General features: G+C 45.4%; 1 protein-coding gene across 1 annotated transcript; it reads right to left on the bottom strand.

Moving 5' to 3' along the window:
• Window positions 1-319: 319 nt before the first annotated feature.
• On the bottom strand, window positions 320-12,001 carry LOC143988731 (olfactory receptor 5V1-like). The gene is made up of 2 exons (XM_077488527.1): window positions 11,823-12,001; window positions 320-1,887 (listed from the first exon to the last, which is right to left on the bottom strand). The coding sequence occupies exons 1-2, from the start codon at window positions 11,949-11,951 to the stop codon at window positions 1,063-1,065; spliced, it is 954 nt and encodes a 317-aa protein (XP_077344653.1). The 5' UTR covers window positions 11,952-12,001; the 3' UTR covers window positions 320-1,062.
• Between the last annotated feature and the right edge of the window lie 3,941 nt (window positions 12,002-15,942).

Here is a 15,942-nt window from a genome sequence, read left to right as displayed (position 1 = left end):
AATATGATTTTTGTTTGTATGGTTCCGGTACACTGCAGAATACAGTGAGCATACATTGTGCACTGCTGAGCTAATCACGGCAGGCAATGCATTTTACTAATCTGTTGATGGATGCAAAGCCTGCTCGGATTGGTAGAGGCTGTGAAATCATCAGCCTGCGCAGCTCCAACTCATATATATCCTGCTCGGATTGGCAGAGGTTGTTACTCCAATCCGAGCAGGCTCAACAGGCTCTGCATTCAGCAACAGAGTGCATCACCCAGCAAGGATTGGCTGAGCGGCGCACACTGTATGCACACAGCAATACAGAGCTATCGGCGGGCTTCACATCCATCTGGCGGGCTCTTCATCCGATATCGAGAACCCAACGAGCTTCACATCCATCTGGTGGCCTCTTCACCAGGTACCGAGCACCCAGCAGGCTTCACATCCATCTTGCGGCCTCTTCACCCGGCGTATAAGACGACCCCCGGTTTTTGGCTGTGTAATTCCGATGTAAAAGGTCATTTTATACGCCAGCAAATACGGTAGCGCTTTCCATTTTATAAAATGTATTCAAACTTCCTTACAATAAAAATACATTCACAAGAATGAAATGGCAATGTGTTGTATAGAAACTGTCAACAGCCTGCTCACCACACTACATCAAAATTGCAGCAGTGCGATATCACGGGCTCGGCTCCTCCCTAGGTGCATTACACCCCATGATTGGGCTTCCTTAGTAGGCTACACTTCGCAAGAGAACAAATTATACCAAGCGGCTCTTCTGGGGTTAATCATTACAAACAGGTATTTACATAATGTTCCAAGGGGTATCAGTCTTACTGCTATGGGCATCCTACATCACATGATATCACATGATGTGACATGTGATAGTTTAGCCATACGTTTATAGTTTGACCACAGTTTAAAAAAAAAAAATTCCAGCCAAAGTATGAGGAAGGTTGGAACCTCTATAGGGTATTCTCTTCTGTCTATTACTCCATTGTGAGAATTTTTGAGAATGTATTTGTGTCTACTCACGGGTATTTGAGTGGCGCAGAAAGTTTTTAGTTTGTTCTTTTAATTTCTACTGCATTGTAGAATGGTAGTTTTAACTCTCCTTCTAAAGGCCTCTTTAACATCCTTATTTTTTAAGCTGTAAATAAGTGGGTTTAGTAGAGGTACAGTGGCTGTGTTTAACAGGGATACCAGTTTATTGGAGTCTAAGTTGATTACTGAATGTGGTCTCAGGTACTGGATAGCAAGAGTTGTGTACAGTAGGATGAAGACTGTGAGGTGTGAAGAAAAAGTGTAGAAGGCTTTATGTCTTCCAGTTGTGGAATTGATCTTCAGAACAGAGACAATGATGAAGACATAGGAAATGACTGTGAATAGAAATGGAGAGAAAGCTGAAACTAAAACTCCTAAGGTAAGAATATAAAAATCCAAGAAGGTTGTGTCACTGCAGGTCAATTTCATTATTGGCATAATATCACAGAAAAAGTGGTTGATGGTGTTTGATCTAAAGCAAGTTAACTTGAATAATTCCCAAAAAATTGGAATACTTTCTAGGGCTCCTAAAACCCAGCATGAAATCGCTAGTAAGGTACAAACTGGAAAGTTCATGATCATGTTGTAATATAGAGGGCTGCATATAGCTACATAGCGATCGTAACTCATGGCTGCCAAAATAAGCAACTCGGCACATGTTAAGGATATAAATATAAAGATCTGTGTTAAACAACCAGCAATAGAAATGGTGTTGTCTCTTGTTACTGAACTGATGAGGATATTATGTAGATTGTTGGTTGAGCAACAAATGTCTAAAATAGACAAGTTACATATAAAAAAATACATAGGGGTGTGAAGGTGTTGATCTTGGCAGACCAGTAGAAGAATTGTCATTAGTGATGGCCAAACGGTTCGCCCGGCGGTCGTTTCGCGGCGAATTTCCGACATTCGCGGTCCGCACGTTCGAACGCCTTTTTCCGTCGTTCGCCGCGGCGGACTTACGTGTTTAATGTATACAAGAACTTTAACCTTTGGTGACACGTTTATCATGTGATACAGGACAGCCAATTGAGACATGACAGCACATGGACACTTGTACATTCCCCCTAACCTATAAATACACCCGATCCGGTGGCCATTTTACATTCTTTCTTCTGTTAAGATAGGGACAGGTTCCTGTGTGGAGTAGGGAGAGATAAACCACTAGCTATTTGGTACACAAAAGTTCTTTTCAGGACTGGTATAGGTGTTAGGTGTTGATAGGTTTGCTGTGCTGCTGATTCTTGCAGCAGCCTGAGTGTCTTTTGTTAGTTTAGAGAAAGGGAAAGGACGGTGTATGCTACAGGGACAGCCAGATTAGTCTTTCATCATCATCATCATCATCATCATCATTAGCTGTTACTATCAAGGTCCACAAAAGAGCTGTTCCAGTAACCACTAATCGTTCTCTTTTTTTGCCAATTTGTATAGGGACAGGAAGGAAGCAGTGTGTCAGGCAGTGAGGGTAATTTTAAAGACTTGCTGTTATTATTAGTTCCACAAAGGTTCTTTTCAGGACTGGTATCAGTGGTACAGTAATAGGCTTGTACATGTATAATATTCTTTCTTCCAAATATAGAAAGGATATTATACTTGACTGCTGCCCTTCTGCTGCAGTCTGCTAAACATTCACAACTCACTTGTTCCACAAAAGTTCTTATAAGGACTGGTAACTTGGTATAGGGTGCTACGGTACATAGGCTTGAGTGCGGTACAGTCTGCTGTTCTGTAAGGACCGCTATCGGTCCACAATAGATAGGGTTGACGTGCACCACTGCTGACCGCTGCCCTATACTGCAGCAGTCCTTCAGCGGTATAGGGACTGACGTACAGTCTGCTAATCACTAACACACAACCTGCTTGTTCCACAAAAGTTCTTATAAGGACTGGTAACTTGGTATAGGGTGCTACGGTACATAGGCTTGAGTGCGGTACAGTCTGCTGTTCTGTAAGGACCGCTATCGGTCCACAATAGATAGGGTTGACGTGCACCACTGCTGACCGCTGCCCTATACTGCAGCAGTCCTTCAGCGGTATAGGGACTGACGTACAGTCTGCTAAACACTAATACACAACCTGCTTGGTCCACAAAAGTTCTTATAAGGACTGGTAACTTGGTATAGGGTGCTACGGTACATAGGCTTGAGTGCGGTACAGTCTGCTGTTCTGTAAGGACCGCTATCGGTCCACAATAGATAGGGTTGACGTGCACCACTGCTGACCGCTCACCTATACTGCAGCAGTCCTTCAGCGGTATAGGGACTGACGTACAGTCTGCTAATCACTAACACACAACCTGCTTGTTCCACAAAAGTTCTTATAAGGACTGGTAACTTGGTATAGGGTGCTACGGTACATAGGCTTGAGTGCGGTACAGTCTGCTGTTCTGTAAGGACCGCTATCGGTCCACAATAGATAGGGTTGACGTGCACCACTGCTGACCGCTGCCCTATACTGCAGCAGTCCTTCAGCGGTATAGGGACTGACGTACAGTCTGCTAATCACTAACACACAACCTGCTTGTTCCACAAAAGTTCTTATAAGGACTGGTAACTTGGTATAGGGTGCTACGGTACATAGGCTTGAGTGCGGTACAGTCTGCTGTTCTGTAAGGACCGCTATCGGTCCACAATAGATAGGGTTGACGTGCACCACTGCTGACCGCTGCCCTATACTGCAGCAGTCCTTCAGCGGTATAGGGACTGACGTACAGTCTGCTAAACACTAATACACAACCTGCTTGGTCCACAAAAGTTCTTATAAGGACTGGTAACTTGGTATAGGGTGCTACGGTACATAGGCTTGAGTGCGGTACAGTCTGCTGTTCTGTAAGGACCGCTATCGGTCCACAATAGATAGGGTTGACGTGCACCACTGCTGACCGCTCACCTATACTGCAGCAGTCCTTCAGCGGTATAGGGACTGACGTACAGTCTGCTAATCACTAACACACAACCTGCTTGTTCCACAAAAGTTCTTATAAGGACTGGTAACTTGGTATAGGGTGCTACGGTACATAGGCTTGAGTGCGGTACAGTCTGCTGTTCTGTAAGGACCGCTATCGGTCCACAATAGATAGGGTTGACGTGCACCACTGCTGACCGCTGCCCTATACTGCAGCAGTCCTTCAGCGGTATAGGGACTGACGTACAGTCTGCTAATCACTAACACACAACCTGCTTGTTCCACAAAAGTTCTTATAAGGACTGGTAACTTGGTATAGGGTGCTACGGTACATAGGCTTGAGTGCGGTACAGTCTGCTGTTCTGTAAGGACCGCTATCGGTCCACAATAGATAGGGTTGACGTGCACCACTGCTGACCGCTGCCCTATACTGCAGCAGTCCTTCAGCGGTATAGGGACTGACGTACAGTCTGCTAAACACTAATACACAACCTGCTTGGTCCACAAAAGTTCTTATAAGGACTGGTAACTTGGTATAGGGTGCTACGGTACATAGGCTTGAGTGCGGTACAGTCTGCTGTTCTGTAAGGACCGCTATCGGTCCACAATAGATAGGGTTGACGTGCACCACTGCTGACCGCTGCCCTATACTGCAGCAGTCCTTCAGCGGTATAGGGACTGACGTACAGTCTGCTAATCACTAACACACAACCTGCTTGTTCCACAAAAGTTCTTATAAGGACTGGTAACTTGGTATAGGGTGCTACGGTACATAGGCTTGAGTGCGGTACAGTCTGCTGTTCTGTAAGGACCGCTATCGGTCCACAATAGATAGGGTTGACGTGCACCACTGCTGACCGCTGCCCTATACTGCAGCAGTCCTTCAGCGGTATAGGGACTGACGTACAGTCTGCTAATCACTAACACACAACCTGCTTGTTCCACAAAAGTTCTTATAAGGACTGGTAACTTGGTATAGGGTGCTACGGTACATAGGCTTGAGTGCGGTACAGTCTGCTGTTCTGTAAGGACCGCTATCGGTCCACAATAGATAGGGTTGACGTGCACCACTGCTGACCGCTGCCCTATACTGCAGCAGTCCTTCAGCGGTATAGGGACTGACGTACAGTCTGCTAAACACTAATACACAACCTGCTTGGTCCACAAAAGTTCTTATAAGGACTGGTAACTTGGTATAGGGTGCTACGGTACATAGGCTTGAGTGCGGTACAGTCTGCTGTTCTGTAAGGACCGCTATCGGTCCACAATAGATAGGGTTGACGTGCACCACTGCTGACCGCTGCCCTATACTGCAGCAGTCCTTCAGCGGTATAGGGACTGACGTACAGTCTGCTAAACACTAATACACAACCTGCTTGGTCCACAAAAGTTCTTATAAGGACTGGTAACTTGGTATAGGGTGCTACGGTACATAGGCTTGAGTGCGGTACAGTCTGCTGTTCTGTAAGGACCGCTATCGGTCCACAATAGATAGGGTTGACGTGCACCACTGCTGACCGCTCACCTATACTGCAGCAGTCCTTCAGCGGTATAGGGACTGACGTACAGTCTGCTAATCACTAACACACAACCTGCTTGTTCCACAAAAGTTCTTATAAGGACTGGTAACTTGGTATAGGGTGCTACGGTACATAGGCTTGAGTGCGGTACAGTCTGCTGTTCTGTAAGGACCGCTATCGGTCCACAATAGATAGGGTTGACGTGCACCACTGCTGACCGCTGCCCTATACTGCAGCAGTCCTTCAGCGGTATAGGGACTGACGTACAGTCTGCTAAACACTAATACACAACCTGCTTGGTCCACAAAAGTTCTTATAAGGACTGGTAACTTGGTATAGGGTGCTACGGTACATAGGCTTGAGTGCGGTACAGTCTGCTGTTCTGTAAGGACCGCTATCGGTCCACAATAGATAGGGTTGACGTGCACCACTGCTGACCGCTCACCTATACTGCAGCAGTCCTTCAGCGGTATAGGGACTGACGTACAGTCTGCTAATCACTAACACACAACCTGCTTGTTCCACAAAAGTTCTTATAAGGACTGGTAACTTGGTATAGGGTGCTACGGTACATAGGCTTGAGTGCGGTACAGTCTGCTGTTCTGTAAGGACCGCTATCGGTCCACAATAGATAGGGTTGACGTGCACCACTGCTGACCGCTGCCCTATACTGCAGCAGTCCTTCAGCGGTATAGGGACTGACGTACAGTCTGCTAATCACTAACACACAACCTGCTTGTTCCACAAAAGTTCTTATAAGGACTGGTAACTTGGTATAGGGTGCTACGGTACATAGGCTTGAGTGCGGTACAGTCTGCTGTTCTGTAAGGACCGCTATCGGTCCACAATAGATAGGGTTGACGTGCACCACTGCTGACCGCTGCCCTATACTGCAGCAGTCCTTCAGCGGTATAGGGACTGACGTACAGTCTGCTAATCACTAACACACAACCTGCTTGTTCCACAAAAGTTCTTATAAGGACTGGTAACTTGGTATAGGGTGCTACGGTACATAGGCTTGAGTGCGGTACAGTCTGCTGTTCTGTAAGGACCGCTATCGGTCCACAATAGATAGGGTTGACGTGCACCACTGCTGACCGCTGCCCTATACTGCAGCAGTCCTTCAGCGGTATAGGGACTGACGTACAGTCTGCTAAACACTAATACACAACCTGCTTGGTCCACAAAAGTTCTTATAAGGACTGGTAACTTGGTATAGGGTGCTACGGTACATAGGCTTGAGTGCGGTACAGTCTGCTGTTCTGTAAGGACCGCTATCGGTCCACAATAGATAGGGTTGACGTGCACCACTGCTGACCGCTGCCCTATACTGCAGCAGTCCTTCAGCGGTATAGGGACTGACGTACAGTCTGCTAAACACTAATACACAACCTGCTTGGTCCACAAAAGTTCTTATAAGGACTGGTAACTTGGTATAGGGTGCTACGGTACATAGGCTTGAGTGCGGTACAGTCTGCTGTTCTGTAAGGACCGCTATCGGTCCACAATAGATAGGGTTGACGTGCACCACTGCTGACCGCTGCCCTATACTGCAGCAGTCCTTCAGCGGTATAGGGACTGACGTACAGTCTGCTAAACACTAATACACAACCTGCTTGGTCCACAAAAGTTCTTATAAGGACTGGTAACTTGGTATAGGGTGCTACGGTACATAGGCTTGAGTGCGGTACAGTCTGCTGTTCTGTAAGGACCGCTATAGGTCCACAATAGATAGGGTTGACGTGCACCACTGCTGACCGCTCACCTATACTGCAGCAGTCCTTCAGCGGTATAGGGACTAAGAGTTTTGTCACAGGGTCATTTAAAAAATGACATGCAGAGGAAGAGGCAGGCCCTTCCGCAGGGGTGGTAGGGGTAGGGCAGGAGCAACAGGCTTGAGCCAAAGTGGGAAGTTGCAGAAGGTGCGTTCAATTACTTTAAAGGATGCACCAGACTTGGTTGAGTGGCTCGCTCAGCCTTACTCTTCTGCACCCTCCTCATCCTCTCGATCTGCACCCTCTTCTTCACTCTCTGCTATGTGCACCCCCAAAGACACTACCACCAACAACACGACCACCACCACCACCACCACATACCTTCCGCTTGAGTCACTGGAATTATTTTCCGATCCATATCAAGAGGACATTTCTGATGCGCAGCCACTCTTGGTATTGGATCAGGAAGAGGAGGTAGCAACAAGCGCTACTCAGCAGTCTGACGCCAGTACCCAGATCAGCCCAAGGAGGAGGTTGGTCCCCGGTGTTGCTGCCTACTCTACTTATAGCGGTGGGGAAGGTGACGTTGATGATGACGTGTCTAGTGATGTCACGTGGGTGCCCACAAGAGAGGAAGAGGAGGGGAGTTCAGAGGGAGATATGGACCAGCAGATAGGGAGGAGAAGCAGCAATGACTTACATTGCACAGCAGGGACAAAGCAGACTGCAAATGTATCAGGAGCGAGTCATCGACCATGTACGGTCACATCTGGCGCTCCCAGGACACCGGCACATGGCTCCGCAGTGTGGGCTTTTTTTAACGTGTCCGCTGCTGACAATAGCGTTGCCATCTGCAATCTTTGCAGTCAACGCGTTAGTCGCGGTAAGCCCAATACTCACCTAGGGACGACCGCCTTAAGAAGGCACATGAGCAGCCATCACCGAGCCCAGTGGGAGCAACGGAACACACAAAGCCACACTGCAGGCTCTCACCGTCCAGCCTCGTCTTCTACTTCTCCTTCTCCTCTCTCCTCACAATTGTCCTCCACTCCACCTTCCATCACGCCAAGCTCACATTTTTCTGCAAAAAGGCAGGCTTCCGTGGGCCTAATGTTTGAGCGTAAAAAAATGATGACGCCGGATAACCCTCTTGCCCAACGGTTGGCGGCTGGCTTGTCAGAACTCATAGCCCGCCAACTACTGCCATATAAACTGGTGGACTCGGAGGCCTTTCGCAAATTTGTGGCCATTGGAACACCACAATGGAAGGTCCCAGGAAGGAAGTATTTCTCAGAGAAGGGCATCCCAGAGCTATATGGCCATGTTCAGCGGCAAGTGAATGTATCTCTGGCACACAGTGTCGGTGCCAAGATACATCTGACCACAGACACGTGGTCTAGCAAACACGGGCAGGGAAGGTATATCAGTTTTACTGCCCACTGGGTGAACCTTCTGACGGCCGTCAAGCATGTAACCCGTGGCACCCGTGTAGATTTGGTTTTACCGCCACGGATTGCATGCAGGCCTGACTCTTCTTCTCCTCCTCCTACTCCATCCTCCTCCCTCTCCTCCTCAGCTGCCTCCTCCTTTTCCGCTGCTAGCGTCTCTTCCACTGCACCGCCCAAGCTCCCCAGAACCTATTCCACATGCCAGGTGAGACGTTGCCATGCCGTGCTGCGTCTGTTGTGCCTGGAAGCAAAGAGCCACACTGGCCCGGCACTCCTTTCAGCTTTGCGTTCACAGGCAGATGAGTGGCTAACACCGCTCAATTTGACAGTTGGTAAAGTGGTGTGTGACAACGGTGCCAATCTGCTTAGCGCATTGAAACAGGGCAAAATCACGCACGTGCCGTGCATGGCACACGTCTTAAACTTGGTCGTGCAGCGATTCCTTGTCAAATACCCTGGGGTCCAGGACATCTTGCGGCAGGCAAGGAAAATCTCGGCCCATTTCAGAAGATCTTACACGGCCATGGCTCGCCTTGCTGACATTCAGCGGCGACACCATCTGCCGGTCAGACGTCTTATTTGCGATTGCCCGACGCGATGGAACTCAACCTTCTATATGCTTGATAGGCTGCTCCAGCAGAAACGTGCAGTTAACGTCTACCTGTATGAACTCTGCGAAAGAAACGGTTCTGGGGAGCTGGGTTTTTTTTCACCGCGCCAGTGGCTGCTCATGCGCGACACATGCAGACTTCTGCGGCCATTTGAGGAGATCACCAAACTGGTCAGTCGCAGCCATGGCGCCATCAGTGACATGGTACCTTATGCCTTCTTTCTGGAGCGTGCATTGCGTCGTGTCATTGATCAGGCTGTGGAGGAGCAGGAGCGGGAAGATGAGGAAGTCGCAATGCTGGATGAATTCCCAGGGGGGGCTACTCTATCTGAGACAAGTCAACAACAGGAGTCTGATGAGGAGTCAGAGGAGGATGGTGCCGGGGCGGATGAGCAGGAGCAAGAAGAGCATGCTTTAAACCTTTCTGGGATCCCTGTTGTGCGAGGATGGGGAGAGGAGAATGAAGAGGACGACATTATCCTGGATGATGAGCAGGAGCCAGGCCACCACACCGCTTCCACTTTAGTGCAAATGGGGGCCTTCATGCTCCAGTGTTTTAATAGGGACCCCCGTATAAAAAGCATGAGGGTCAAGGACCAGTACTGGGTGGCAACGTACTTAGACCCCCGGTACAAACACAAAATGGCGGAAATGTTACCGCCGTCGCAGAGGGCTGTCAGAATGCAGCACTTCCAGGCCTTGCTTCGAGAAATGCTGCATTCTGCTTTTGCGTGCGCTGGCAGAGGAGCAATTCCCACTCCCAGAGAAGGATTTGCGGGTACCAATCCAACAGCGCCTGCAAGAAGAGGCCGGTTTGAAGATGTGTTGGTGACTTCGGATATGAGGTCATTCTTTCAGCCGACCCATCGACAGGTGTCATCCGGATCCAGCATCAGGGAACGCCTAGACCGTCAGGTGTCCGACTACATTGGGTTAACGGCCGATGTGGACGCTCTGAGGAGTGATGAACCCCTAGACTACTGGGTGGGCAGGCTTGACCTCTGGCCAGAGCTTGCCCAATTTGCAATCGAACTGTTGGCTTGCCCCTCATCCAGTGTCCTGTCCGAAAGGACGTTCAGCGCAGCAGGGGGGATTGTGACCGATAAGCGTACTCGCCTAGCTCACCACAGTGTTAACTACCTCACATTTCTAAAAATGAATGAGGCATGGATCTCGGAGGAATTCAACACATGTGATCAGTAGACCATGTATATGTCTATAAACAATTTTTGGAATCAAGCACACAGACCTTCTTAATTCATTTGGCTCACTTCCCTGACCCAAAAAAGCACACCGTACTATATGCCCCTACCCTCCTCTTTGAAGAGGTTGAGCGGTGTCATATTTCTACTGGGGCTGCTTATTATGAGGGGTTCCCACCATCCCTGTGCTGTGCTGACTTCCTCCTGGGTGTTCTTATTATGAGGGGCTCCCACCATCCCTGTGCTGTGCTGACTTCCTCCTGGGGGTTCTTATTATGAGGGGATCACACCATCCCTGTGCTGTGCTGACTTCCTCCTGGGGCTGCTTACGGTGCTGCTGTCAGCGCTGTATGTCACGGAGCTGCTGTCAGCGCTGTATGTCACGGAGCTGCTGTCAGCGCTGTATGTCACGGAGCTGCTGTCAGCGCTGTATGTCACGGAGCTGCTGTCAGCGCTGTATGTCACGGAGCTGCTGTCAGCGCTGTATGTCACGGAGCTGCTGTCAGCGCTGTATGTCACGGAGCTGCTGTCAGCGCTGTATGTCACGGAGCTGCTGTCAGCGCTGTATGTCACGGAGCTGCTGTCAGCGCTGTATGTCACGGAGCTGCTGTCAGCGCTGTATGTCACGGAGCTGCTGTCAGCGCTGTATGTCACGGTGCTGCTGTCAGCGCTGTATGTCACGGAGCTGCTGTCAGCGCTGTATGTCACGGAGCTGCTGTCAGTGCTGTATGTCACGGAGCTGCTGTCAGCGCTGTATGTCACGGAGCTGCTGTCAGCGCTGTATGTCACGGAGCTGCTGTCAGCGCTGTATGTCACGGTGCTGCTGTCAGCGCTGTATGTCACGGAGCTGCTGTCAGCGCTGTATGTCACGGAGCTGCTGTCAGCGCTGTATGTCACGGAGCTGCTGTCAGCGCTGTATGTCACGGAGCTGCTGTCAGCGCTGTATGTCACGGAGCTGCTGTCAGCGCTGTATGTCACGGTGCTGATGTCAGTGCTCTGTATTACGGTGCTGCTGTCAGTGCTCTGTATCTCCTGCACCCTCTTGTTTGCCTACCCTGGTCCCTGACCTTCCCTCTCCTCCATTGCCTTCATTAGCTCCATAGTCCTGAATTGTCAGAACAATTTCCCAAATAAAAAAAAAATGCTTGTAGTTATCGATCCCAAATTCACCTCATACATGTATTATGCTATTGTCCAGGTGGTGGGACTACGTGCTACCCCCTAATAATTACCCCGTGGCCGCAAATTCGACCTAAAGGTTTGCGAAATTCGCCTCCCATTGAAGTCAATGGAGCCCGCGGCGAACGGTCGTTTTCGCGAACGTTTGTGTCCGTTCGCGTTTCGCGTTCGCGAAACGTCCCGTCGGAAGTTCGTCCATCACTAATTGTCATGTTGCCACTGACAGTGACAAGATAAGCAAAAAGAACCAGAAATGATATTACAGTCTGTAAGACAGGAAAGTCTGAGAACCCGATTATAATGAAATAAGTTGTCACACTTAAATTTGTTTGCTCCATCATAAAGCCTTCTATGTGACTGCTGTAAAATCAATACATGCTTATCCAGAGAATCCTTGGTATCAAAAATGCCACATGCAGGTATCCCATATCTGTACAAAAAATACATTTGATTTCATCCTGGAGGGCACACACCACACTTGATGACTGACAGTCCTTGACCTACGCAACCCTCTTGAAACTGACTAGCACAAGTGTCTTATATTCTACTGGACAGATGGGCACTAATGCTCTACATTACTCCCCCTGAACTAATAGCAACCCCATTATCTATGTTGTTCCACCTACTTAAAACCATCGAAAAGTTGATAAGCTATAGCAGCTGTCAGGTCCTCAAATATGGCTTTTCTGACATGTTCATGAAGAACATAATAATTCAGTATGACTTTGAAATAGGCTTCATCTTCTGATTTCCAAAATACTGATATATACTAAAATATAGTAACATGTTCAGACATAGTCATCTCCTTCATACTAATGCAATATGAACTGAGATGTTTGAACAGAGTAAAACATTCACAGATACAACATGGCAATCAAGTAATGTGTATCTAAACCCAAAATTTTTCTTGTTTTGTAAAGAGTGGTGTAGGGTTACACTCTCTGTCTGCCCCATGGAGTGGAGGAGGGAGTATGGTATTCACAGTACTACCAGATAAAAATAAAAGGAAAAAAAGCTGGCACTTCATTTAAACACTGAAAACCTGCAATATTATGAGTTTGATTTTTGGAATTGGATGTACTTTAACTATAGCCCTGTGTCTGTCCATTTTAGTAACTAGTTGGTTAATATAAAATAGTCGTAATAAATCCTAGCCTAAATGGCTAATCCTAATTACAGTATAAAACATGATATTGTGCTGGGTCTACTCAAAAATATTGAGGCAACTGTTTGCATCAGCTTCTTAAGTACTATCAATTAAACTTATTGTTGTCTGACTCGTTAGATTTTTCATGTTTTCAACTTTGTTGTTTTAAGTAAAGGTTCAAGTAAAGCCAACTACATTTTTGCCAGTTTATAGACCATAGGTTCAAGTAATGCCAACTCAATTTTTCCAGTTTAAAGAAAAGCTTAAGCTAGGAACACATACATTAACTTATTTATTTCAAGTACCTCTATAACACTGTCAATTTATGGAGCGCTTTGCATATACATTGTATGTTCCAATCAGTCCCTGCCCTCAAGGATCTTTCAATCTAAGATCCCTAGCTCACATTCATACACATACTAGGACCAACTTACACAGGAGCCAATTACCCAACCAGCATGTCTTTGGAGTGTGGGAAGAAACCTACATAGGCATGGGATACAACATGCAAACTGCAGAGCGTTAGTGTTATGGTCAGGATTCCAACCAGCGGCCCTTTTGCTGCTGAATGCTAACCACTACACCACCGTGCTGCCCTATTACTTAGTTAATTAGTTGCTTAGTTTCCTGTGATATTGACTTGTAACTTACTCAATTTTTTTTAGGTTAGTATAACTAATTTTCTAAATGTATTTGATATATGTTTGAAGGTTTTTATATAAAAATAATACAATAACATGTTTTTTTTTTTAAAAAGGAATAGTCTCATGAAATGGGCTTTCAAAACAAATTAACATTTATTATTTATAAAGTGCTACACATGTAATATTATTAAAGCAGCATCAAATGTAAATGTAAACATTTTTTTTAAAAATGCCTCTTTCTCAGCTAACAAATCAAACTGAAACACAAACATGTATATACAGTATATCTGTAAAAAACATAGAATACAGAATGTATTAACTTTTTTTAAGCCTTTTAGGAAAGTAATTTGCACTTAAACCACTTTAGCCCCGGAAGGATTTGCCCCCTTAATGACGGGCTATTTTTTGCAATACAGCACTGCGTAGTTTTAACTGACAATTGCATGGTCATGCGACACTGCACCCAAATAAAACGTATGTAATTTTTTTCCCACAAACAGAGCTTTCTTTTGGTGGTATGTGATCACCTCTGCGATTTTTTATTTTTGCACAATAAACCAAAAAGGACTGATAAATTAAAAAAAAATATATTTTTTTTACTTTCTGCTATAATACATATCCCCCAAAAAATATAAAAAAACTAATTTATTCATCAGTTTAGGCCCATATATATATATTCTTCTACATATTTTTTGAATTGCAATAGGCGTATATTGATTGGTTCGCGCAAAAGTTATTGCATCCACAAACTATGGGATAGATTTAGGGGCTTTTATTTTCTTTATTGTCTTTACTGGTAATGGCAGTGATCTGCAAATTTTAGCTGGATTGTGACATTGCAGCGGACAAATCTGACCCAAAATCAAACTTCTTGGGGACCAGTGACATTATTACATTGATCAGTGCTATAAAAATGCAATGATCAATGTATAAATGACACTGACAGGGAAGGGGTTAACACTAGAGGGTGATCAAGGTTTTAAGTTTGTTCCCTGGGGGTGTTCTAACTGTAGGGTGGATGGGCTACCAGGGACATGACAGAGATAGCTTTTTCCAATCACTGGGAACAGAAGATCTCTCACACGTCATCTGACAGAACAGGGAATCACCTTATTTACGTAGGCAGATCCCCATTGTGCCTCTGTATACTGCGATCGTGGGTCACCGGCAGACATCATATCCGCCGGACACACGGGCATGCTCCCTGTGGCCAGACCAATATAAACCTAGGGCGGTTTGCGTAGGAGAGCCAACCTGCTGCAGTATAATAACGGTTGCTGGTCACCAAGCACTTAAAGTGTGACCTTTTGAAGATAGATTCTCCACATCTAGCTCTAAAATGATCTTCTGAAAAACTTCAAAAATATATTTTAGATTTTCAGAGTAGCTTAGGCTAGAAGCATAAATGAGTTCCATAATCATAATTTCTGATACAAAATGAGAGTGCTATATGAAAAAAAAATTTAATAACATAATCCAAAGTGGGTGGGGCTTTAGGTTACTTAATATAACGTTGAATGTCCAATATCTCAAAAACCGAACAAACAGAAATTTTGTTTCTGTGGTACAAATCAGCACAAACAAATTGTATAATTAAAAAAATATATAATAACATGTGGTGCAAAGTGGGAGAGGTTTCATCAGCTATAAAGCTCAATTTTTGTGCCACAAAATAGTTTTTAAGCTTAACAGCTGGCGGCCCCTTACCTTGCATCTTGATTGCATTCTGCCACATGCAGTAAGCGCATGTAAAGTGAGTTGTCTCAATAGGTGCATACAATGGACCTATGTCCATTTAATATAGTACAGTATATTAATCTGCAAATAAAAAAAACATTTTGGATGGTATGTTAAGCAACATTTAAAGCATGTGAACGATACTTTGTTCAATGTTCATCCTTACCTTTCAATGGCATTGCATGGCTTTTTAGTGACTTGGAAAAATTCCATATGGAAACTGCCTTGTACAGGCTTTAAAAGTTCCAAAAGATGTCAAACTTTAAAATATACAGCATCAAAACTCAAGCGGTTGCACGTTTGGCAAACATATGCGTCCCACAATTTCAGTCAAATGAAAAGACATTTTTTTTAAGTAAATGTAACTCAATTAGAATATGGAACTGCACATACCTTAAAAATTTTGTCCAGATTACTCAATTTTATGCATTATTTTTGTAAATATAAAAGGTGTGTTTTAAGAACTAATGAAAATGAAGTAAGGTACTTAAAATATCAAAGTAAATTCATTAACATTTATTTTTAAATTGAAAATGATAAAAAATGTTATGTCAAAATTACAAGCAAACAGAATATTGGCTTTTAATAGGAAAATAATACATGCACTATTAGTAGAAACTGTGATACACGTGAATCAGATAGATATACAGGATATTTCTGTATCACCTGTTCAAGAAATGTAATTTTGAAAAAAGGAGTGATATATATATTATATACTCAGTTAAAAATCCTTAGAGTCCCATGTGTTTGGAATCCCTAGATGTGGGAAATTTTGTTAATCAGTATCATAGGCTTTGAAATGAT

The sequence above is a fragment of the Lithobates pipiens genome, unplaced genomic scaffold, assembly GCF_037356315.1.
Source record: "Lithobates pipiens isolate NorthernLeopardFrog02 unplaced genomic scaffold, aLitPip1_a1.2 Scaffold_1, whole genome shotgun sequence".
Lineage (NCBI taxonomy): Eukaryota > Metazoa > Chordata > Amphibia > Anura > Ranidae > Lithobates > Lithobates pipiens.
This window is presented reverse-complemented; position numbering and strand designations above follow the sequence as displayed.